The following is a 24,668-nucleotide window of genomic DNA, read 5'->3' as shown; positions in this document are numbered from 1 at the left end:
CCCTGTGATGGGGGCTGTTTTCACCTACCAGGACCCGAATCAGGTGTTGCATCCCATGCTGGGGGCTGGTTTTTACCTACCAGGACCCGAATCAGCTGTTGCATCCCATGCTGGGGGCTGGTTTTCACCTGCCAGGACCCGAATGGGTTGTTGCATCCCGTGCTGGGGGCTGTTTTCACCTGCCAGGACCCGAATGGGTTGTTCTCCCCCCCTCCAGGACCCGCCACTGTCCCAGCACCGACCGAGGGGGGCCCAGGGAGCCCCTTCCTTGGGTTTGGTTGGGTTTTATCCCATTTTATTGTCCTCTGGGGGGATTTATTGGGATTTATTTGCCTTCCCAAGGGTCACTTTTCGGGGGCGGTGACTCGGCTGTGCCCTCCCCCCAAATTTCCAGGGTGAATTTGGGGCCGGTTCCTTCCCTTCCCCGGAGATTTCCTCCCGTGGCTGTTAAAAAAACATGGAAAACAGGGTGAAAAAAGAGGATTTAGCACCAAAACGCCCCTTTTTCCTGCCTGACTTGGCCACTGTGGGGGTTCAAACCCCTTCACTGGTGATTTTCTCTCAGGTGAGGAGCTAAAATCGAGCGTTTTCGCAGCAAAATTCTACTTTTTTCTGAATTAGATTTCTTGGTTTCTTGGTTTTTTGGGGGTTTTTTTGCCTAGTTTGGCCTCAAAGCATCCAGGGGGAAAAACAAAAAGACATCTCAGAGCCCAGAGGGTCAGTTGGGTTCAAAAAACCAGCTTTAAAGTGAAGCCCCTCCCTTTGAAAAGCGGGGAAATTCGGGTTTTAGAAGCCTCCTTTTTCTTGGAAAAGGTTAGAAATCGGTAAAATCAGGGGTTGGATCCCCCTTTTTCCCCCCCAAACGCTCAGAAATGGCTAAAGGTGGTTTTTTTAGGAACCCTCCCTGGCCCTAAACCGCTCAGAAAACGGGTAAATTTGGATTTTAGACGCCCTTTTCCCCCTTAAAAACGGGTAAATGTGGATTTTGGAGCTCCCCAAAACCCCCCAAGAACGAGTAAATTCGCATTTTGGAACAATTTATTGGGAAAAGCTCAGAAATTGGCAGCTCTCCATTTCAAATCCCTGCTTTCCCCCCCAAAAAAATTGTTCATAAATTAGTAAATTGGGAGGTTTGACCCCTCTTTTTTTCCCCCCAAATGCTCAAGAATTGGTTCTTTGGGTTAGAGAGCTCCCAAAAATGCTCAAATTTGGATTTTAGAACCCCTTTCTGACGCTCAGAACTCCCATTTTACGGCTCCCTCTGTTCCAGAAATGGGTAAATTTAAATTTCAGCCCCTTTTTTCCCCCTCAAACTGCTCCAAAACGGGCAAATCTCACCTTCCAGCTGGGCCTCCTTCCCTGGACGTTTCCTTTGCCTTTTCCTGGACTTTTTGGACAATTCCTGAATTATTTCCCCCCTCGGATCCCTCGAGTGACCCACGTGGGGCCACCCCCAAATCAGCCCAAAAATCAGGGTGTTTTTTTAACTTTTTCCTCCGCAATCCCCAGTTTTTAACCCGTTTTCCTCCCCACGAGGGCCCAAATCCCCATTTTGTCACTTTTTCCTCCCCCTGACGCCGGGAATCCCTATTTTTGTTAACTCTTCTCTCCCCAGAGCAGCACTTTCCCCCATTTTCCCCATTTTCCCCCCATTTTTCACCCATTTCCCCCCCATTTTCCCCCCATTTTATCCCCATCTTCCCCCCATTCCCCCCATTTTTCCCCATTTCCCCCCATTTTTCCCCATTTCCCCCTCATTTTCCCCATTTTTCTCCATTTCCCCCCCATTTTTTCCCCCAATTTCCCCCATTTTCCCCCCCATTTTCCCCCTATTTTTCCCCATTTCCCCCCCATTTTTCCCCATTTCCCCTATTTTTTCCCATTTCCCCCCATTTTCCCCCATTTTATCCCCATTTCCCCCCATTTTCTCCCCATTTTTTCCCCATTCCCCCCCATTTTTTCCCCACTTTCCCCCCATTTTCCCTCCATTTTTTCCCCCTTTCCCCCCCACTTTCCCCCCATTTTTCCCCATTTCCCCCCCATTGTTTTCCCATTTTTTCCCCGTTTTTTCCCCACTTTCCCCCCATTTTCTCCCCCATTTTCCCCCTTTCCCCCCCACTTTCCCCCCATTTTTTCCCCATTTCCCCCCCATTGTTTTCCCATTTTTTCCCCATTTTTTCCCCACTTTCCCCCCATTTTTCCCCCCATTTTCCCCCCCATTTTCCCCCATTTCCCCCCCATTTTTCCCCCCATTTTTCCCCATTTCCCCCCCATTGTTTTCCCATTTTTCCCCCATTTTCCCCACTTTCCCCCCATTTTTCCCCCCATTTTTCCCCATTTCCCCCCCATTGTTTTCCCATTTTCCCCCCCATTTTTCCCCATTTCCCCCCATTTTTCCCCTTTCCCCACTCCATCCCCATCTTTGAGGCCAACCACCACTTTCCCCCCATTTTCCCAGCGGGAAGGCGACTCCTCCCCCTCCTCCAACCGCTGAAACTTGTTGGTCCGGCTTTTTTTTTATCCTTTTTCCCGATTTTGGCCGTTTCCAGCCCAGAACAATGGCCCCAGCCGGGAGGGGGAGAGGGGAGGGCGAATCACCCGCAGCTCCCAAATTTCCCTTAAAAACCCCCCAAAACCACCAAACCCCGGCCCCCAAGTTGAGATTTTTCCCCACTCGGCCCCAAGTTCGGGAGCAAAGGCCCCTCCGGCCGCTCCAAAACTACAAAAACCCCCCAAAAAGCCCCAAACCGGTGGTTTTTTCCCCTCGGGAGGGGGGAGAAGGAACCGTCTCCTCCCTCCATGGGCCGTTTTTCCCCTTTTTCCCCCATTTCGGAGCTCCCCTCCCTCTTCCTTTGTTCCAACTCCTTCCTCCCCTTTGCCGGAATCACTCCCCCTTTTTTTTCTCTCTCTCTCTCTCTCTCCCTCCGTTTCTTTTTTGGTTTTTTTTTTTTGTCGATTGTGGTTTTTTCTCCATATTTCCCATTTTTCCCCCCCCTCCCCCCTTTCCATTTTTTTTTAACCCTTTCACTTCAACTCCCCCCATTCCCCCCCCTCCTCATCCTTCTTTTTCCAGCCTTTTCCAGCTCTTTCCGGCTCCCCTCGCCCTCTTTTTTTTAAACTTTTTCCTCCCCAATCCCCAGTTTTTAACCCGTTTTCCTCCCCACGAGGGCCCAAATCCCCATTTTGTAACTTTTTCCTCCCCCTGACGCCGGGAATCCCTATTTTTGTTAACTCTTCTCTCCCCAGAGCAGCACTTTCCCCCATTTTCCCCCCATTTTCCCCCCATTTTTCCCCCATTTTTCCCCATTTTCCCCCCATTTTCCCAATTTTTTCCCCATTTCCCCCCATTTTCCCCCCATTTTCCCCCCATTTTTCCCTCCATTTCCCCCCATTTTTCCCCCATTTTCCCCCATTTTTCCCCCCACTTTTCCCCCCATTTTTCCCCATTTTCCCCCCATTTTCCCAATTTTTTCCCCATTTCCCCCCATTTTCCCCCCATTTTCCCCCCATTTTTCCCTCCATTTCCCCCCATTTTTCCCCCATTTTCCCCCCATTTTTCCCCCCATTTCCCCCCACTTTTCCCCCCATTTTCCCCCCATTTCCCCTCATTTTTCCCCATTTTTCCCCATTTTCCCCCATTTCCCCCCATTTTCCCATTTTTTTCCCCATTTCCCCCATTTTCCCCTTATTTTCCCCCCTTTTCCCCCCATTTTCCCCTCATTTCCCCCCATTTTCCCCCCATTTCCCCCCTTTTCCCCCATTTTCTTTTCTCCACCCTTCCCATTTTCTCCATCCTTCTTTTTCCAGCCTTTTCCAGCTCTTTCCACCTCCCCTCACCCTCTTTTTTTTTGGGATGGGGGGTTGATTTTCCTTCTCGGGTATCTCGAGATGTTTTTTATTTTAAATTATTATTATTTTCCTCCCCTTTTCTCGAGGTGCGGGAGCGTCACGTGCGTGGAAAATTCTGGTTGATGCTTTGCCAACGCGCCCGATGGGGGGGGGGGGGGGGGTGGAAATTTGGGGGAAAACCCCCCCAAAAATGGCAGGATCGGGCCCGCCGGGGCTCCGCCCCTGCCCAGCGCTGCCGGGACCACCCCGAGGTGACGGCGGAGGGGGGAAAACTGGGAAAAAACAGGGAAAAACAGGGAAAAAACGAGATGGAATTTAACGGGAGGGGGAGGGGAGGGGGCAGGGCCTCTGCGGCGCCACTTGGGAGGGGAGGGGAAAACACCTCCCTCCCCCCAAAAAAAAAAAAAAACAGGCGGAAAAAAAGACATTTTGGGGCTTTTCCTCCCTCCCTCCTTCCTCCCCCTCCCCCCCAGAAAAAAAAAACAGGATTAAAAAAAGAGGTTTGGGTGTTTCATCCCCACCCCCCCCCTCAAAGAAAAAAAAAAACCAAGCAGAAAAATGAGGGTTTGGGGGATTATCCCCCCCTAAAAAACAGGTAGGAAAAAGGAGGGTTTGGGGGATTATCCCCCCCTAAAAAACAGGTAGGAAAAAGGAGGGTTTGGGGGATTATCCCCCCCTAAAAAACAGGCAGTAAAAAAGAGGGTTTGGGGGATTATCCCCCCCCCCAGAAAGAGGCAGGAAAAAAGAGGGTTTGGGGTATTATCCCCCCCTAAGAAACAGGCAGGAAAAAGGAGGGTTTGGGGTATTATCCCCCCAAAAAAACAGGCAGGAAAAAGGGGAGTTTGGGGTATTATACCCCCCCCCAGAAAGAGGCAGAAAAAGGGAGGGTTTGGGAGATTATCCCCCAAAAAAACAGGTAGGAAAAAAGAGGGTTTGGGGTATTATCCCCCCCCCCCAAGAAACAGGCAGAAAAAAGAGGGTTTGGGGTCGGTTTTTTTTGAACCCCCAAAATGGGCAGAAAAAAGAGGCTTTGGGGTGTTTTTCCCCCCAAAAAACCAGAAAAAAAGCCGTTTTGGGAGGTTTCTCCCCCCGGGGGGGGGGGGTTTGGCGATCCCGGGTGGTCCCGGCGCCGGCGCTGCCCGTCCTGCCCGGGCTGGCAGCGGGTTGTGCCAAGGGATTAGGCAGGAATGTGACCCCGGGTGTTGCTTCCTCTCTCTCTCTCTCTCTCTCTCTCTCTCTCCCCAACGCCAGACTTGGCACCCGCCGGACCCCCCCCGGGTGTCCCCCCCCTGTTCCCTCCCTCGGGGGTTCCCTGGAGGGGGTGTGATGGACGGGGGGTGATGGATGGGGGGTGATGAATGGGGGTTGTTGGACAGGGTGTGATGGATGGGGGTGATGGACGGGGGGTGATGGCTGGGGGTTGTTGGACAGGGTGTGATGGATGGGGGTGATGGATGGGGGTGATGGACGGGGGTTGTTGGACAGGGTGTGATGGATGGGGGGTGATGGATGGGGGTGATGGCTGGGGGTTGTTGGACGGGGTGTGATGGCTGGGGGTTGTTGGACGGGGTGTGATGGACGGGGGTTGTTGGACAGGGTGTGATGGATGGGGTGACGCTGGTGGCAGGGGGGGGACACGCGGGGGCCGTGCCAGCGCCTGGCAGATGTGACACCTCTCCAGGGCTTCCCCCCCCCCCGAGCGGCTGCCAAGGCGTGTTGGGGACAGCCGGGGCCGGCCGGGGCCGTGACACGGATGTGGCGGTGTCACCGCCCCGGGGACGGCCCCGGGAACGCGGCGCCCTGGCCTCTGTCGCGGGGACACCGCGGGGACACCGCCGGTGGCCCTCGGCCAAGGGCTTGGGAAATCCTGCGCTGGCGGTTGGGCACCGTCAGCGTGACACCGGGGAGGGGTTGGGAATCCTCTGCTGGATGTTGGACACCGTCAGCGTGACACCGGGGAGGGGTTGGGAATCCTCTGGCACCGTCAGCGTGACACCGGGGAGGGGTTGGGAATCCTCTGCTGGATGTTGGACACCGTCAGCGTGACACCGGGGAGGGGTTGGGAATCCTCTGGCACCGTCACAGGGACACCGGGGAGGGTTGGGAGTCCTCTGCTGGATGTTGGACACCGTCAGCGTGACACCGGGGAGGGGTTGGGAATCCTCTGGCACCGGCACGGGGACACCGGGGAGGGGTTGGGAATCCTCTGCTGGATGTTGGACACCGTCAGCGTGACACCGGGGAGGGGTTGGGAGTCCTCTGGCACCGTCACAGGGACACCGGGGAGGGTTGGGAGTCCTCTGCTGGATGTTGGACACCGTCAGTGTGACACCGGGGAGGGGTTGGGAATCCTCTGGCACCGGCACGGGGACACTGGTGAGGGTTGGGAGTCCTCTGCTGGATGTTGGTCACTGTCAGTGTGACACCGGGGAGGGGTTGGGGAATCCTCTGGCACCGCCACGGGGACACCCGGGAGAGTTGGGAATCCTCTGTGACCATCACAGGGACACCGGTGTCCCCAAGTGAGGGGTTGGGAATCCTCTGTCACTGTCACAGGGACACCGGTGTCCCCAAGTGAGGGGTTGGGAATCCTCTGGCACCGGCACGGGGACACCAGTGAGGGTTGGGAATCCTCGGACACTGGTGAGGGGTCGGGAATCCTCTGTCACTGTCACGGGGACACCAGGGAGGGGTTGGGAATCCTCAGACACCGGGGAGGGGTTGGGAATCCTCAGACACCGGGGAGGGGTTGGGAATCCTCAGACACTAGTGAGGGGTTGGGGAATCCTCTGTGACCATCACAGGGACACTGGTGAGGGTTGGGAATCCTCTGACACCAGTGAGGGCTTGGGGAATCCTCTGGCACCATCACAGGGACACTCGTGTCCCCAAGTGAGGGGTTGGGAATCCTCTGCCTCTGTCACAGTGACACCGGTGTCCTTGGAGTGAGGGTTGGGAAATCCTCTGCTGGCAGTAGGTCACTGTCACAGTGACACCGCTGTCCCCAAGTGAGGGTTGGGAAATCCTCTGCCTCTGTCACGGTGACATCACTGTCCCCAAGTGAGGGTTGGGAATTCCTCTGCTGGCGGTTGGTCACCGTCAGCGTGACACCGGTGAGGGGTTGGGAATCCTCTGCTGGTGGTTGGTCACTGTCACAGTGGCACTGGTGTCCCCTGAGGGGCTGGGGAACGCTCTGCCACTGTCACAGTGACACTGGTGAGGGTTGGGAATCCTCTGCCACTGTCCCGGTGACACTGTGACACAGTGACACCGGTGTCCCCAAGTGAGGGTTGGGGATCCTCTGCCACCCTCACGGTGACACCGGTGTCCCCAAGTGAGGGTTGGGGACTCCCCTGCCACCGTCACAGTGACACCATGACACGGTGACACCGGTGTCCCCAAGTGAGTGGTTGGGGACTCCCCTGCCACCGTCACAGTGACACCATGACGCGGTGACACCGGTGTCCCCAAGTGAGTGGTTGGGGACTCCCCTGCCACTCTCATGGTGACACTGGTGTCCCCAGGGCCCAGTGGCTGGAAAATCCTCTGCTGGCACTTGGGGACCATCACTTGGAGGGGGGCAACTGTGCAGAGCAGTTTTGGGGATAAAAAGGAGGAAAAAGGGGCTTCTGCTCTCGGGGAAACGGTGAGAAAGAGCCGTGGGGGTCGCGCCGACAGCCGGAGCCTCCGGGGTTTCTCCAGATCCACAGAAATCCCCCCCGTGGCAACACTGAATTTCCAGTGGGGTAAAACCACCCCAAATATCCCTAAAATCCTGTGGTTTCGCCCCAAAACCCGGTGGAAACACCCCCAAGTCCCGTTTCTGGTGGTTTTCCCCCCGTTTCTCCGCGGTGCCGGTGCCGTCGGAGGGGGGGGCCCGGAGCTGGGGCTGCTGCTTTTCGTTATCCTTCGGTTCTGCCCCAAAAGTTGGGGTTTGGTTTCCCCCAAATGTTTCTGCTCCGAAGGCCCAACCGAGGGTTGGTTGGTTTGGGGTCAAAAAAGAGGTGAAAAAGTCATTCTGCCGGGGGAAGGGTGGGGCTGGGGTGTCCCTGTCACCTGCTGGCCACCAAGGGGACCTCGGCGTGGCCACCTGTCCCTGTTATCTACCTCTGTGTGTGTCACCATCCTGGTGGCCCAGGGGGGACCTCGCTGTGGCCACATGTCCCTGTCACCCTCCTGGTGGCCGTGGAGGGCACTTTAACGTGTCCACCTGTCCCTGTGCCCCGTCTTCCTGCTTTGTCACCGTCCTGGTGGCTGCAGAGGGGACCTTGCACAGCCACCCGGCCTGTCCCCATCCCGTCCCTGTCCCCATTCCTGTCCCCTTCTGTCCCCCTTTTGTCCCCATCCCCATCCTGTCTCCCTCCCTGTCCCCATCCCTGTTCCCCTCCTGTCCCTGTCTTATCCTCATCCTCATCCTGTCCCCGTCCTGTCCCTGTCCCCATCCTGTCTCCATCTCTGTCCCCCTCCTGTCCCTCTCCTGTCCCTCTCCTGTCCCCCTCCTGTCCCCCTCCTGTCTCCATCCCTGTCCCTCTCCCGTCCCCATCCCTGTCCATCCCTGTCCATCCCTGTCGCCCTCCTGTCCCTCTCCTGTCCCCATCCCTGTCCTGTCCCCATCTCTGTCCCTGTCCTGTCCCCCTCCTGTCCCCCTCCTGTCCCCATCCTGTCCCTATCCCTGTTCCCCTCCTGTCCCCCTCCTGTCCCTCTCCTGTCCCCATCCCTGTCCCCCTCCTGTCCTCCTCCTGTCCCCATCCCTGTCCATCCCTGTCCCCCTCCTGTCCCCCTCCTGTCCCCATCCCTGTCCCCCTCCTGTCCCCCTCCTGTCCCCATCCCTGTCCCCCTCCTGTCCCCATCCCTGTCCCCCTCCTGTCCCCCTCCTGTCCCCATCCCTGTCCCCCTCCTGTCCCCCTCCTGTCCCCCTCCTGTCTCTCTCCTGTCCCTCTCCTGTCCCCATCCCTGTCCTGTCCCCATCTCTGTCCCTGTCCTGTCCCCCTCCTGTCCCCCTCCTGTCCCCATCCTGTCCCTATCCCTGTTCCCCTCCTGTCCCCCTCCTGTTCCCCATCCTGTCCCCATCCCTGTCCCTCTCCTGTCCCCATCCCTGTCCCCATCCCTGTCCATCCCTGTCCCCCTCCTGTCCCTGTCCTGTCCCCATCCCTGTCCATCCCTGTCCATCCCTGTCCCCCTCCTGTCCCTGTCCTGTCCCCCTCCTCTACCCCTCCTGTCCCCATCCCTGCCCATCCCTGTCCATCCCTGTCCCCCTCCCTGCCCATCCCTGTCCATCCCTGCCCATCCCTGCCCATCCCTGTCCCCTGCTGTCCCCCTGCCGTGGCTCAGGCCCCGTGTCCCCGCAGACGGTGACGAGGAGCTGCTGCGGGGCCTCGAGGGGGCCCTGGGGGTGAAGAAGAAGAAAAGGGGCCCCCGGAAACAGAAGGAAAACAAACCCGGAAAACCCCGGAAACGGAAAAAACTGGTGAGTTCTCCTGGGACACCCCGAGCCCACACCGGGATCCTCCCGGGGGGGACGGGGCTGGGGACGGCTGAGGGACTCTTTGGGGGGCTCACGGGGGGCCTGGAGCAGCTCAGGGGGGGTCCTGGGGTGCCTGACGGGGATCTGGGGGTGACTGACAGGGCTGGGGGGGGTCCTGGGGTGCCTGACGGGGATCTGGGGGTGACTGACAGGGCTGAGGGGGGTCCTGGGGTGCCTGACAGGGATCTGGGGGTGACTGACAGGGCTGAGGGGGGTCCTGGGGTGACTGACGGGGATCTGGGGGTGACTGACAGGGCTGGGGGGGGTCCTGGGGTGACTGACGGGGATCTGGGGGTGACTGACAGGGCTGAGGGGGGTCCGAGGGTGGCTGAGGGGGGTCCTGGGGTGATTGAGGAGGTCCTGGGACAACTAATGGGGTCCTGGAGTGACTGATGGTGGTCCTGGGGTGACTGACGGGGTCCTGGAGTGGTTGAGGTGGTTCTAGGGGGGGCTGATGGGGGTCTCGGGGTGCCTGATGGGGGTCCTGGAGTGTCTGACAGGGGTCTGAGGGTACTTGCCAGTTTTGTAAGGGCCTGCTGAGGGTCCTGGGACAACCCCCAGGGAAGGGTGGGGTGGAGCAGTGGTCCCAGGTAGACCCAGGTGAGTGAGGATAAGTTGGAGTCAGTGCAGGATGAGTACCCCGGGTGGGGCAGGGTGGGGGTCCCAGGTGGTCCCAGGTGGTCCCAGGTGGCCCCAGGTGGTCTCAGGTGATCCTGGTCCCTGCCAGGTGAGCGAGGATGAGCTGGAGTCAGAGAGGGACAAGTACCTGGGGTGGGGGGTCCCAGGTGAGCCCCAGGTGATCCCAGGTGAGCCCCAGGTGGTCTCAGGTGAGCCCCAGGTGGTCTCAGGTGATCCTGGTCCCTGCCAGGTGAGTGAGGATGAGCTGGAGTCGGAGCGGGACGAGTACCTGGGCTGCGGTGGGATGGGATGGGGTGGGGTGGGGTGTCCCAGGTGAGCCCCAGGTGGTCTCAGGTGAGCCCCAAGTGGTCCCAGGTGGTCTCAGGTGAGCCTGGTCCCTGCCAGGTGAGCGAGGATGAGCTGGAGTCGGAGCGGGACGAGTACCTGGGGTGGGATGGGGCAGGGTGGGGGTCCCAGGTGGTCCCAGGTGAGCCCCAGGTGATCCTGGTCCCTGCCAGGTGAGCGAGGATGAGCTGGAGTCGGAGCGGGACGAGTACCCGCGCGAGGAGTACCGGGAGAAGTCGGAGAGCGGCGGCAGCGACTCCGGGGGGGCCGCGCGGAAGCGGCGGCGGAAGCACCGCGAGAAGAAGGAGAAGAAAACCAAGAGGCGGAAAAAGGCCGACGAGGAGGGGGGGCAGAAGGTGAAGGTACGGCCCGGGGGGGCACCCACAGGTGGGGGGGCACCTGGGGGTGTGTGGGGCACCTGGGGGTGTGGGGGGGCACTCGTGGGTGGGGGGCACTCGTGGGTGGGGGGCACTTGTGGGTGGGGGCACTCGGGGCTCTGCTGGTGCTGCCCCGTGTGGGGGCTTGGGGGGAAAAGGGGGTTCGGGCAGCTGGGGGGGCTTTTTTGGGGGGATCCCATTGCTTGGGGGGGTCCCTTTACCCATGGGAGTCCTGTCACTGTGTGGGGTCCTCAGGGAGTCCCATCACTGGGGGATCCTCGGGGGGGGGCAGGTCTTGACTCCTCAGTGGGTGCCCATGGGGGTCCTGCCTCCCATGGGGGTCATCACAGGGGCCCCCCATGTCCCCCCATGTCCCCTCACATCCCTGTGTCCCCCCATGTCCCTCAATGTCCCCCAATGTCCCCCCATGTCCCCCCATGTCCCGCTACATCACCCCGTGTCCCCCCACATTCCCCATGTCCCCCCATGTCTCCCATGTCCCCCCACATCCTCTTGTCCTCCCATGTCCCCCATGTCCCCGATGTCCCCCCATGTCCCCCCACGTCCCCCCACGTCCCCCCAATGTCCCCCCATGTCCCCCTTGTCCCCCCACATCCCCCCTTTCCCCCCATGTCCCCAATGTCCCCCCACATCCCCCCATGTCCCCCAATGTCCCCCATGTCCCCCCACGTCCCTCATGTCCCCAATGCCCCCCAATGTCCCCCCAATGTCCCCCATGTCCCCCCACGTCCCTCATGTCCCCAATGCCCCCCAATGTCCCCCCAATGTCCCCAATGTCCCCCCACATCCCCCCATGTCCCCCAATGTCCCCCCACATCCCCATGTCCCCCAATGTCCCCCCTCGTCCCTCGTGTCCCCCAATGTCCCCCAATGTCCCCCAATGTCCCCCAATGTCCCCCAATGTCCCCAATGTCCCCCCAATGTCCCCCCAATGTCCCCCAATGTCCCCAATGTCCCCCAATGTCCCCCAATGTCCCCAATGTCCCCAATGTCCCCAATGTCCCCCCAATGTCCCCAATGTCCCCCAATGTCCCCAATGTCCCCCCAATGTCCCCAATGTCCCCCCACATCCCCCCATGTCCCCCAATGTCCCCCCACATCCCCAATGTCCCCCAATGTCCCCCAATGTCCCCAATGTCCCCCCAATGTCCCCAATGTCCCCAATGTCCCCCCAATGTCCCCAATGTCCCCAATGTCCCCAATATCCCCAATGTCCCCCCAATGTCCCCAATGTCCCCCATGTCCCCCCTGCAGGCAGTGGAGCAGAAATCCTCGGCTCAGCTGCTGGGGGCCTGGGGGCTGGAGGACGTGGACCACGTGTTCACCGAGGAGGACTATCACACCCTCACCAACTACAAGGCCTTCAGCCAGTTCATGAGGTGGGGCCAGGGGGGAGCCTGGGAGGGTCCCTCTGGCTGCTGGGGGGCACCTTGGGGTGCTCAGGGGGTCCTTTTAGGGCACCTGAGGGTGCTGGGGGACAGTTTGGGGTGCTCAGGGGGTCCTTTTAGGGCAGATCAAGGTGCTGGGGGGCACCTTGGGGCACTCAGGGGGTCCTTTTAGGGCAGCTCAGGATGCTGGGGGGCACCTTGGGGCGCTCAGGGGATCCTTTTAGGGCAGCTCAGGGTGCTGGGGGACAGTTCAGGGTGCTCAGGGGGTCCTTTTAGGGCAGCTCAGGGTGCTCAGGGGGTCCTTTTAGGGCACCTGAGGGTGCTGGGGGACAGTTTGGGGTGCTCAGGGGATCCTTTTAGGGCACCTGAGGGTGCTGGGGGACAACTCAGGGTGCTCAGGGGATCCTTTTACGGCAGCTCAGGGTGCTGGAGATACTTTGGAGTGCCTGGGGGTGGGCACAGGGATACCTTGGGGGTCCTGAGGGACCCTGGGGACACTTTGGGGTGCTGGGGGGTGGGCACAGGGATACCTTGGGGGTCCTGAGGGACCCTGGGGACACTTTGGGGTGCTGGGGGGTGGGCACAGGGATACCTTGGGGGTCCTGAGGGACCCTGGGGACACTTTGGGGTGCTGGGGGGTGGGCACAGGGATACCTTGGGGGTCCTGAGGGACCCTGGGGACACTTTGGGGTGCTGGGAGATGGGTACAGAGATACCTTGGGGGTCCTGAGGGACCCTGGGGACACTTTGGGGTGCTGGGGGGTGGGCACAGGGATACCTTGGGGGTCCTGAGGGACCCTGGGGACACTTTGGGGTGCTCAGGACACCCCAGGAGGGGCGGAGAGAGCTCCGCGCTCCCCGGGTGCCCCCAAACCCCCCCGGGGGTCCCTGTCCCCCCATCCCACGTGTCCCCCCTCCCTCCCTGGCAGGCCCCTGATCGCCAAGAAGAACCCCAAGATCCCCATGTCCAAGATGATGACCATCCTGGGGGCCAAGTGGAGGGAGTTCAGCGCCAACAACCCCTTCAAGGGCTCGGCCGCCGCCGTGGCCGCCGCGGCCGCCGCCGCCGCCGCCGCCGTGGCCGAGCAGGTGTCGGCCGCCGTGGCCAACGTGGCCCCCGAGGCCCCCCCGCCCCCCCTGCGCAAGGCCAAGACCAAGGAGGGCAAAGGTGGGCACCCCCTCGGGGTCTGGGGGCGACTGTGGGGGGTTGGGGAGGCAATGGGGTCTGTGAGGGGTTCCTTAGGGGGGGTTTGGGGGTCCCTGGGAGAGTTTGGGGGCTCGCTGGGGCGGTTTGGGAAGTCCTTTTGGGGTGGTTTGGAGGGTCCCTGAAGGGCTTTAGGGGTCCCTGGGGGAGTTTGGAGGGTCCCTGGCGTGGTTTGGGAGATCCCTGGGGTGGTTTGGAGGGTCCCTGGGGTGGTTTGGGAGATCCCTGGGGTGGTTTGGAGGGTCCCTGGGGTGGTTTGGGGGATCCCTAGAGGGTCTCTGATGGGCTTTAGGGGTCCCTGGGGTTGTTTGGGGGATCCCTGGAGGGTCCCTGATGGACTTTAGGGGTCCCTGGGGGAGTTTGGAGGGTCCCTGGGGTGCTTTGGGGCTCTATAAGGGGATCCTGGGGGCTTTTTGGGCCCCTTGGGGTGGTTTGGATGGTCCCTGGGGGAGTTTGGGGATGTCCCTGCAGAGGCTTTAAGGATCCTGGGGGAGTTTGGGGATGTCCCTGGCATGGTTTGAGGGGTCACTTGGGGGGCTCTGGGGGTCCCTGGGGGAGTTTGGAGGGTCCCTGGGGTGCTTTGGGGCTCTATGAGGGGATCCTGGCGGCTTTTGGGGCCCTCCAGGGTGGTTTGGAGGGTCCCTGGGGAAGTTTGGGGATGTCCCTGGGGAGGCTTTAGGGATCCTGGGGGAGTTTGGGGATGTCCCTGGCGTGGTTTGAAGGGTCACTGGGGGGCTCTGGGGGTCCCTGGGGGAGTTTGGAGGGTCCCTGGGGTGCTTTGGGGCTCTATGAGGGGATCCTGGCGGCTTTTGGGGGTCACTGGTGGGGTTTGAGGGGCTCCCCGGGGTGGTTTGGAGGGTCCCTGGGGGAGTTTGGGGACGTCCCTGGCGTGGTTTGAGGGGGCTCTGGGGGGCTCTGGGGGGGTTTGGGGGTCGGTGGGGGGTTTGTGGGGGTCCCCGTGCCCCCCCAAAGCCCGTGTGCCCCCCAGGCCCCGGGCACAAGAAGCGCAGCAAGAGCCCGCGGGTGCCCGAGCTGAAGAGGAAGATGAAGGGCAGGAAGATGGCACCGCTCAAGATCAAACTGGGAGTGCTGGGAGGGAAGCGCAAGAAGAGCAGCTCGGTGGGTCCCCACTGGGAGCACTGGGGGGGCACTGGGGGTAGGGTGAGGGCACTGGGAGCACTGGGGGGGCACTGGGGGCAGGGTGAGGGCACTGGGAGCACTGGGGGACAGGGCAGGGGGCACTGGAAGCACTGGGGGGGCACTGGGGGCAGGGCAAGGGGGCACTGGGAGCACTGGGATGGGGAGACTAGAGGTGCTGAGAGACAGGCCGTGGGAGCCATGGGGACACTGGGCATGGGGACACCCAGGGACACAGGGACACTGGGGCCAGGGCAGCCCTCCACCCCGGTGTCCCCTGGTGACCTGTGTCCACTGGTGTCCCCCGGTGTCCCCGGTGTCCCCTGATGTCCCCTGGTGTCCCCTGGTGTCCCCTTGTGTCCTGTGTCACTGCTGTCCCCCGCTGTCCCCGCTGTCCCCCGCTGTCCCCTGGTGTCCTGTGTCCCCCGGTGTCCCCACTGTCCCCTGATGTCCCCCGCTGTCCCCCGCTGACCCGTGTCCCCCGCTGTCCCCTGGTGTCCCTGCTGTCCCCTGGTGTCCCCTCGTGCCCTGTGTCCCCTGGTGTCCCCCGCTGTCCCCTGCTGTCCCCCGCTGTCCCCCGCTGTCCCCGCTGACCCGTGTCCCCGCTGGTGTCCCCGCTGACCCGTGTGCCCGCTGTCCCCTGATGTCCCCTGGTGTCCCCTATGTCCCCCGCTGACCCGTGTCCCTGCTGTCCCCTGGTGTCCCCTATGTCCCCCGCTGACCCGTGTCCCCACTGTCCCCTGATGTCCCCCGCTGTCCCCTGATGTCCCCCGGTGTCCCCGCTGACCCGTGTCCCCGCTGTCCCCTGATGTCCCCCGGTGTCCCCGCTGACCCGTGTCCCCACTGTCCCCTGATGTCCCCCGCTGTCCCCTGGTGTCCCTGCTGTCCCCCGCTGACCCGTGTCCCCGCTGTCCCCTGCTGTCCCCCGCTGTCCCCTGATGTCCCCCTATGTCCCCCGCTGACCCGTGTCCCCGGTGTCCCCCCTGTCCCCCGGTGTCCCCGCTGACCCGTGCCCCCGCTGTCCCCTGGTGTCCCCCGCTGTCCCCGCTGACCCGTGTCCCCGCTGTCCCCTGGTGTCCCCCTATGTCCCCCGCTGACCCGTGTCCCCGCTGTCCCCTGGTGTCCCCCGGTGTCCCCCGCTGACCCGTGTCCCCGCTGTCCCCGAGCAGAGCGAGGACGCCGGGGAGGCAGAGGAGGAGTCTGACGCCGAGAGCCCCGGGGGGGTCCTGGGTGCCCCCCCCCGCCCCGACCCCACCACCCGCCTCAAGAAGCTCAAGCGGGGCCGCCCCGGCCGCAAGAAGAAGAAGGGTGAGTGTGTCCCCCGAGCATCCCCACGTGTCCCCAAGTGTCCCCTGGGTGCCACCCCCTTCCCCTCCCCTTCCCCCCCCGCGGCGTTGGGGACTCCGGGTGACGTCCCCCTCGTGTCCCCCCCCCTTCCCCGTCTCTCCTTGCAGCCCCCGGCGCCGGCCTGGGCCGGGAGCGCGGCCCCCCGGGGACGGGCGCGGCCCCCGCGCACGGTGAGACCCCCCCCGAGCGTCCCCGAGTGTCCCCGAGGTGTCACCCGGGGTCCCCGAGCCCGCGGGTGTCCGTCTGTCTGTCCCTCTGTCCGTCCCCCCCCCCGAGCGGGGCCCTCAGTCCCTGCCCTGGCTCGGTGGTGGTGGCGGGGGGGGGGGGTCCCGAGCCCTTGGATTGGCTTGAGGGGTCCCCAGCCCTGTCCCCGTGTCCCCAGTGCTCCCAGTGCCCCCAGTGCTCCCAGTGCCCCCAGCCCTGTCCCCGTGTCCCCAGTGCCCCCAGTGCCCCCAGTGCCCCCAGTGCCCCCAGTGCCCCCAGTGCTCCCAGTGCCCCCAGCCCTGTCCCCATGTCCCCATCCCCAGTGTCCCCAGTGCTCCCAGTGTCCCCATTCCCCTGTCCCCAGTGCTCCCAGTGCCCCCAGCCCTGTCTCCGTGTCCCCATCCCCAGTGTCCCCAGTGCTCCCAGTGCTCCCAGTGCCCCCATTCCCCTGTCCCCCTGTCCCCATCCCCAGTGCCCCAGTGTTCCCATGTCCCCATCCCCAGTGCCCCCTTCCCAGTGCCCCATCCCCCTCTTCCCAGTGCCCTGTGTCCCCATGTCCCCATCCCCAGTGCCCCCATTCCCCTGTTCCCAGTGTCCCCATCCTGAATGCCCCCACTCCCCTGTGGGGGGTGTTGGTGTCCCAACACCCTGTTCCCAGTGTCCCCATCCCCAGTGCCCCCAATGTCCCCCTCCCTCATCCCCAGTGCCCCCAGTGCCCCCATCCCCCTGTTCCCAGTGCCCCCATCCCCAATGCCCCCCTTTCCCTGTTCCCAGTGCCCCCAGTGCCCCCTCCCCTCACCCCCAGTGCCCCCAATGCCCCCTCCCCCTGTTCCCAGTGCCCCCAATGCCCCCTCCCCCTGTTCCCATTTCCCCCAATGCCTCCTTTCCCTCATCCCCAGTGCCCCCAATGCCCCCTCCCCTCACCCCCAGTGCCCCCAATGCCCCCTCCCCGTGTTCCCAGTGCCCCCAATGCCCCCTCCCCGTGTTCCCAGTGCCCCCAATGCCCCCTCCCCCTGTTCCCAGTGCCCCCAATGCCCCCTCCCCCTGTTCCCAGTGCCCCCCATGCCCCCCTACCCTCATCCCCTGTGTCCCCATCCCCCTGTTCCCAGTGCCTCCATGTCCCCATCCCCAGTACCCCCAATGCCCCCTCCCCTCACCCCCCGTGCCCCCAATGCCCCCTTCCCCTGTTCCCAATGCCCCCAATGCCCCCTCCCCTCATCCCCAGTGCCCCCCATACTCCTGTACCCCCCTCCCCTCATCCCCAATGCCCCCAATGCCCCCTCCCCTCACCCCCCGTGCCCCCAATGCCCCCTTCCCCTGTTCCCAATGCCCCCAATGCCCCCTCCCCTCATCCCCAGTGCCCCCATACTCCTGTACCCCCCTCCCCTCATCCCCAGTGCCCCCAATGCCCCCTCCCCTCATCCCCAGTGCCCCCAATGCCCCCTCCCCTCATCCCCAGTGCCCCCATACTCCTGTACCCCCCTCCCCTCATCCCCAGTGCCCCCAATGCCCCCTCCCCCTGTTCCCAGTGCCCCCAACGCCCCCTCCCCTCACCCCCCGTGCCCCCCGTGCGGGTGTCACTGGTGTCCCCGCTGTCCCCTCAGGGCCGGGCCTGGAGGAGGAGGGGGATGGCTACGAGACGGACCACCAGGACTACTGCGAGGTGTGCCAGCAGGGCGGGGAGATCATCCTGTGCGACACCTGCCCCCGCGCCTACCACCTCGTCTGCCTCGACCCCGAGCTCGACAGGGCCCCCGAGGGCCGCTGGAGCTGCCCCCACTGCGTGAGTGGGGGCTCTGGGGGGGTCTGGGGGGGTTGGGGGGCTTTAGGGGGGTCCTGAGAGGGTTTGGGGGGTCACTGGAGCTGCCCCTACTGCGTGAGTGGGGGCTCTGGGGGGGTTTGGGAGGGTTGGGGGGCTTTAGGGGGGTTCTGAGAGGGTTTGGGGGGTCCCCCACTGCGTGAGTGGGGGCTCTGGGGGGGGCCTGAGAGGGCTGGGGGGCTTTAGGGGGGTTCTGAGAGGGTTTGGGGGGTCCCCCACTGCGTGAGTGGGGGCTCTGGGGGGGGCCTGAGAGGGCTGGGGGGCTTTAGGGGGGTCCTGAGAGGGTTTGGGGGGTCACTGGAGCTGCCCCTACTGCGTGAGTGGGGGCTCTGGGGGGGTTTGGGGGGGTTGGGGGGCTCTAAGGGGGTCCTGAGAGGGTCTGGGGGCTCTAGGGGGGTCCTTAGAGGATTTGGGGGCTCTAAGGGTGTCCTGAGAGGGTTTGGGGGTTCTAAGGGGGTCACTGGAGCTGCCCCCACTGCATGAGTGGGGGGTTTGGGGGGCTCTAGGGGGTCCTGAGAGGGGCTTGGGGCTCTAGTGGGGCCCTGAGAGGATTTGGGGGCTCTAAGGGGGTCACTGGAGCTGCCCCTACTGTGTGAGTGGGGGGGCTCAGAGGGGTTTGGGGTCTCTAGGGGGGTCCTGAGAGGATTTGGGGGGCTCTAGAGGGGTCACTGGAGCTGCCCCCACTGCGTGAGTGGGGGGCTCACAGGGCTTCAGGGGGGTTCTGAGAGGGTTTGGGGGCTCTAAGGGGGTCACTGGAGCTGCCCCCACTGTGTGCGTGGGGGGTCTGGGGGCCTCTAGGGGGGTCCTGAGAGGGTTTGGGGGCTCTGGGGGGGTCACTGGAGCTACCCCCACTGTGTGAGTGGGGGGCTCAGAGAGGTTTGGGGGCTCTAGGGGAGTCCTCAGAGGGATTTGGGGGTCTGTAGGTGGATCCTGGGAGCGTTTGGGAGTCCCTGGAGGTGTCAGGATCACCTCAAGGTTTGGGATCCCTGGGGGGGCTGTTTCGGGTCCATTCCCAGCAGGTTTGGGGTCCCTGGGGGGGCTGTTTCGGGTCCATTCCCAGCAGGTTTGGGGTCCCTGGGGGGGCTGTTTCAGGTCCATTCCCAGCAGGTTTGGGGTCCCTGGGGGTGCTGTTTTGGGGCCATTCCCAGCAGGTTTGGGGTCCCAGGGTGCTGTTTCGGGGCCATTCCCAGCAGGTTTGGGGTCCCTGGGGGGGCTGTTTCAGGTCCATTCCCAGCAGGTTTGGGGTCCCAGGGGGGGCTGTTTTGGGGCCATTCCCAGCAGGTTTGGGGTCCCAGGGTGCTGTTTCGGGTCCATTCCCAGCAGGTTTGGGGTCCCAGGGTGCTGTTTCAGGTCCATGCCCAGCAAGTTTGGGGTCCCAGGGTGCTGTTTCGGGGCCATTTTGGGGTCCCTGGGAGGGCTGCCACGGGTTCCTGACCCCGGGGTGTCCCCAGGAGAAGGAGGGGGTGCAGTGGGAGGCGAAGGAGGAGGAGGAGGAGGAGGAAGAGGAGGAGGAGGAGGGCGAGAAGGAGGAGGAGGACGACCACATGGAGTACTGCCGGGTGTGCAAGGACGGGGGGGAGCTGCTGTGCTGCGACGCCTGCGTGTCCTCCTACCACATCCACTGCCTCAACCCCCCCCTGCCCGAGGTCCCCAACGGGGAGTGGCTCTGCCCACGCTGCACGGTACGGGGGGGCACGGGGGGCACCGGGCCGTGGGGGGGCACCGGGACATGGGGGGGGACACTGGGACATGGGGGGGCACGGAGGGCACCGGGACGTGGGGAGCACTGGGATGTGGGGGGGACATGGGGGGCACCGGGGCATGGGGGGGCATGGGGGGCACCGGGACGTGGGGGGGCACTGGGGCATGGGGAGCACCGGGGCATGGGGTGTGGGGGGACACTGGGACATGGGGGGACACTGGGACAGGGGGCACATGGGGACATGGGGGCGTGGGGGGACACTGGGACATGGGGGGACAGCGGGGACAGGGGGGACGTGGGGGGACACGGAACAGGGGGGACGTGGGGACATGGGAGGGCACCAGGATATGGGGGACATGGGGACACTGGGGGACACTGGGACATGGGGGGCATGGGGGGGCATGGGGGGCACCAGGACATGGGGAGCACCGGGACATGGGGGCGTGGGGGGCACCAGGACATGGGGACATGTGGGGGGACACCAAGACATGGGGACACAGGGGGACGTGTGGGGACACCAGGACATGGGGGGGCATGAGGGGCACTGGGACATGGGGGCGTGGGGGGACACCAGGATATGGGGACATGGAGGGACACCAGGACAGGGGGACATGGGGGGACACTGGGACATGGGGACACGGGGGGCACCAGGACATGGAGGGACACCAGGACATGGGAACATGGGGATGCTGCAGGGACATGAGAGGATAAAGTGACACTTTGGGCATACCATGGGGACACACTGGGACACCTTGGGGACATGGGGACACTGTGGGGACACCCTGGGGACACTGGGACACCTTGAGGACATGGGGACACCACGGGGACCCACAAGGACACTGTGGGGGCACCCTGGGGACACTGGGACACCTCGGGGACAGGGGGACACCATGGGGACAGGGGGATAGCCTGGGGACACTGGGACACTGTGGAGACACCGGGACACTGTGGGGTCACCCTGGGGACACCGGGACACCTTGGGGACAGGGGGACACCGTGGGGACACACAAGGACACTGTGGGGTCACCCTGGGGACACCGGGGCACCTTGGGGACATCGGGACACCGTGGGGACACCAGGACAGTGTGGGGACACCGGGACACTGTGGGGACACCTCGGGGACAGGGGGACACTGTGGGGACACTGGGACACCTTGGGGATAGGGGGACACTGTGGGGACATGTGGGGACACTGGGGGGACACACAGGGACACTGTGGGGACACAGGGGGACACTGTGGGGACACGGGAGGACACGGGGACACCACGAGGACCCCCATTGTCTGTCCCCCCGGTGTCCCCCCGGTGCCCCCAACGCCGTCCCTGCCCCCGCAGTGCCCGGTGCTGAAGGGGCGGGTGCAGAAGATCCTGTACTGGAGGTGGGGGGAGCCGCCCCCCCCCCGTGGCCCCCCCCGGGGCCCCCCCCGCCCGAGGGACCCCCCCAGGCCCTGCAGGGCCGCTCCGAGCGCGAGTTCTTCGTCAAGTGGGTCGGGCTCTCCTACTGGCACTGCTCCTGGATCAAGGAGCTGCAGGTACGGGGGGGCTGCACCCCAAAAACTGCACCCCAAAAAACACCCCGGGGGGGCTCCAGTATGGGGGAGCTTCACAGAACCAGTTTGGGGGGGCTCCAGTATGGGGGGGGCTTCATAGAACCAGTCTGGGGGGGATTGATCCTGGCACTGCTCCTGGATCAAGGAGCTGCAGGTACGGGGGGGCTGCACCCCAAAAAACTGCACCCCAAAAACACCCCAGGGGGCTTCAGTTTGGGGGGACTGATCCTGGCACTGCTCCTGGATCAAGGAGCTGCAGGTATGGGGGGGCTGCACCCCAAAAACACCCTCAGGGGGCTTCAGTTTGGGGGGATTGATCCTGGCACTGCTCCTGGATCAAGGAGCTGCAGGTACAGGGGGGGGTGCACCCCAAAAACTGCACCCCAAAAACACCCGGGGGGGGCTCCAGTTTGGGGGCGCTTCACAGAACCAGTTTGGGGGGGCTCCAGTATGGGGGGGGCTTCATAGAACCAGTTTGGGGGGGTTCTGATACTGGGAGGGTCTGATATACCCAGTCTTAGGGACCCCTGTAGTTGGGGGTGATCCTGGGGGGTCCCCAGTCTTAGAGACACCCCAATATCCCCAACTGGGGTGATCCTGGGGGGGTCCCCAGTCTTAGAGGACACCCCAATATCCCCCAACTGGGGTGATCCTTGGGGGTCCCCAGGGATGGGGGGATACCCCAATATCCCCAACTGGGGTGATCCTTGGGGATCCCCAGTCTTAGAGACACCCCAATATCCCCAACTGGGCTGATCCTGGGGGGGTCCCCAGGGCTGAGGGACACCCCAATATCCCCAACTGGGGTGATCCTGGGGGGTCCCCAGTCTTAGAGACACCCCAATATCCCCAACTGGAGTGATCCTGGGGGGTCCCCCAGTCTTAGAGACACCCCAATATCCCCAACTGGGGTGATCCTGGGGGGGTCCCCAGGGATGGGGGGACACCCCAATATCCCCAACTGGAGTGATCCTTGGGGGTCCCCAGGGATGGGGGGATACCCCAATATCCCCAACTGGGGTGATCCTGGGGGGGTCCCCAGTCTTAGAGACACCCCAATATCCCCAACTGGGCTGATCCTGGGGGGTCCCCAGTCTTAGAGACACCCCAATATCCCCAACTGGGGTGATCCCGGGGAGTCCTCAGGACCGGGGAGAACCCAAACCATGGGGGGTCCCCACTCTTGGGGTCAAGGGACAGCCCAACGAGCCCCCCCCATCCCCCGAGGCAGAACGAGGGGGGTGTCTGCACCCCCATTCCCCCCCCCCCCCAGCCCCTCCTCCTTCCAAGCACCCTGAGGGGAGGTTGGGGGGGGTCTCTCTCTGATTTTGGGGTGCCCCCCCCCCCGCAGCTGGAGATCTTCCACCCTGGTGATGTACCGAACTACCAGCGGAAGAACGACATTGGACGAGCCCCCCCCCCTGGATTACGGCTCCGGGGACGACGACCCCAAGAGCGAGAAGCGGGGGGGGGCGGGGGGGGACCCCCCTTTTCGGGGGGATGGAGGAGCGGTTCTACCGCTACGGCATCAAACCCGAGTGGATGACGGTGCATCGCATCATCAACCACAGGTGGGACCCCCGGGGACCCCCCCGGGGCACCCCCAAATTGGGGAGGGGTGGGGGGGCATAGGGGTGGGGAAGGGGAGACCTGGGAGGGGAGGTTGGGGACACCCCTGGCGCCTGTGGGGACATTCTGGGCACCTGTGGGGACATTTGGGGCACCTGTGGGGACACTTTGGGCACCTGTGGGGACATTTGGGGCACCTCAGCACCCAGGGGTGGCCCTGGATCTGAGGGACCCCCGGGGACCCCCCCGGGGCACCCCCAAATTGGGGAGGGGTGGGGGGGCATAGGGGTGGGGGAAGGGGAGCACCCGGGAGGGGGGGTTGGGGACACCCCTGGTACCTGTGGGGACATTTGGGGCACCTGTGGGGACACTTTGGGCACCTCAGCACCCAGGGGTGGCCCGGGATCTGAGGGACCCCCAGGGCACCCCTAAATTGGGGAGGGATGGGGGGAGTGTCGGGTAGGGAAGGGGAGCGCCTGGGAGGGGGGGTTGGGGACACCCCTGGCACCTGTGGGGACATTTGGGGCACCTGTGGGGACATTTGGGGCACCTCAGCACCCAGGAGTGGCCCAGGATCTGAGGGACCCCAGGGACCCCCCCAGAGCACCCCCAAATTGGGAAGGGATGGGGGGAGGCATCAGGGTGGAGAAGGGGAGCACCTGGGAGGGGAGGTTGGGGACACCCCTGGCACCTGTGGGGACATTCTGGGCACCTGTAGGTCCTCTAAGGACACCCCCAGCACCCACTGGGATGGTCAGACACTGTCCCCAGGTGACCCTGTGTCCTGTCCCTGTCCCCAGCTGTCCCCTGTCCTGTGTGACCCCCTCCGTGTGTCCCTGTCCCCAGCTGTCCCTGTCCCCAGGTGACCCCATGTCCTGGGTGTGATGCTGTCCAAGTGTCCCCATGTCCCCTCCATGTCCTCACGTCACCCCGTGTCCTGTCTCTGTGTCCCTGTCCCCGGGTGACCCCGTGGCCCCAGGTGGCCCCAGGTGTCCCCTCGTGTCCTCACGTGACCCCGTGTCGTGTCCGTGTGTCACCCTGTCCAGGGTCCCCTCCGTGTCCCCAGGTGACCCCATGCCCTGTCCCTTTGTGTCCCCAAGTGACCCCGTGTCCTGTCCGTGTGTCCCTGTCCCCAAGTGGCCCCATGGACCTTCTGTGTCCCCACATGTCCTCAGGTGACTCTGTGTCCCCTCCCTGTCCCCAGGTGACCTCCATGACCCTGTCCCAGTGACCCCCATGTCCCCTCTGTGTCCCCAAGTGACCCCGTGTCCCCTCTCATGTGTCCCTGTCCCAGTGACCCCTGTGTCCCCTCTCATGTGTCCCTGTCCCACTGACCACCATGTCCCCTTTGTGTCCCAGGATGACCCCAATGTCCCCTCTATGTCCCCAGGTGACTCCGTGTCCTGTCCGTGTGTGCCTGTCCCACTGTCCCCTCTGTGTCCCCAGATGACCCCGTGTCCCCTCCCTGTCCCCAGGTGACCCCCATGTCCCCTCTGTGTCCCCAGGTGACCCCGTGTCCTGTCCGTGTGTCCCTGTCCCAGATGACCCCGTGTCCCCTCTGTGTCCCCAGATGACCCCAATGTCCCCTCTGTGTCCCCAGATGACCCCGTGTCCTGTCCGTGTGTCCCTGTCCCACTGACCCCCATGTCCCCTCTGTGTCCCCAGATGACCCCGTGTCCCCTCCATGACCCTGTCCCAGTGACCCCCATGTCCCCTCCCCGTCCCCAGGTGACCCCGTGTCCCCTCCATGTCCCTGTCCCAGGTGACCCCATGTCCCCTCTGTGTCCCCAGGTGACCCCGTGTCCCCTCCATGACCCTGTCCCCAGGTGACCCCTGTGCCGGGCTGTCCCGGTGTCCCTGGTGCCCGCCAGTGGTTCCGGTGCCAGCGGGTGGCCCCTGGTGGCCCTCGTGTCCCTTGCACGTCCCCTGCTGTCACCCGGGGCCTTGGTGGCACGTGGCACCCCCGTGCCTGGCCCTACAGTCCCCTGACTGTCCCTGCGTCCCCAGGGGTCCCTG

The 24,668-nt window shown here is 63.6% G+C and overlaps 1 protein-coding gene across 1 annotated transcript in view; it reads left to right on the top strand.

The window, feature by feature from the left end:
• Positions 1 to 24,668, top strand: part of LOC127465946 (chromodomain-helicase-DNA-binding protein 3-like) — a gene marked incomplete at its 3' end in the record, with an annotated part of 55,008 nt that overhangs the window by 5,035 nt on the left and 25,305 nt on the right. The window contains 14 exon segments of the mRNA XM_051776476.1: positions 9,198 to 9,316; positions 10,510 to 10,698; positions 11,989 to 12,113; positions 13,052 to 13,290; positions 14,315 to 14,445; positions 15,633 to 15,771; positions 15,918 to 15,980; positions 17,619 to 17,797; positions 19,285 to 19,515; positions 20,869 to 20,929; positions 20,932 to 21,065; positions 22,435 to 22,485; positions 22,487 to 22,573; positions 22,575 to 22,654. Of these exon segments, the coding sequence (XP_051632436.1) occupies positions 9,198 to 9,316; positions 10,510 to 10,698; positions 11,989 to 12,113; positions 13,052 to 13,290; positions 14,315 to 14,445; positions 15,633 to 15,771; positions 15,918 to 15,980; positions 17,619 to 17,797; positions 19,285 to 19,515; positions 20,869 to 20,929; positions 20,932 to 21,065; positions 22,435 to 22,485; positions 22,487 to 22,573; positions 22,575 to 22,654 (1,828 nt within the window).

The sequence above is a fragment of the Manacus candei genome, unplaced genomic scaffold (assembly GCF_025592945.1).
Source record: "Manacus candei isolate 608988 ecotype Guabito, Panama unplaced genomic scaffold, ASM2559294v1 h1tg000540l, whole genome shotgun sequence".
NCBI lineage: Eukaryota > Metazoa > Chordata > Aves > Passeriformes > Pipridae > Manacus > Manacus candei.
Note: the sequence above shows the minus strand (reverse complement) of the source record. Positions and strands in the feature narration are given on the sequence as shown.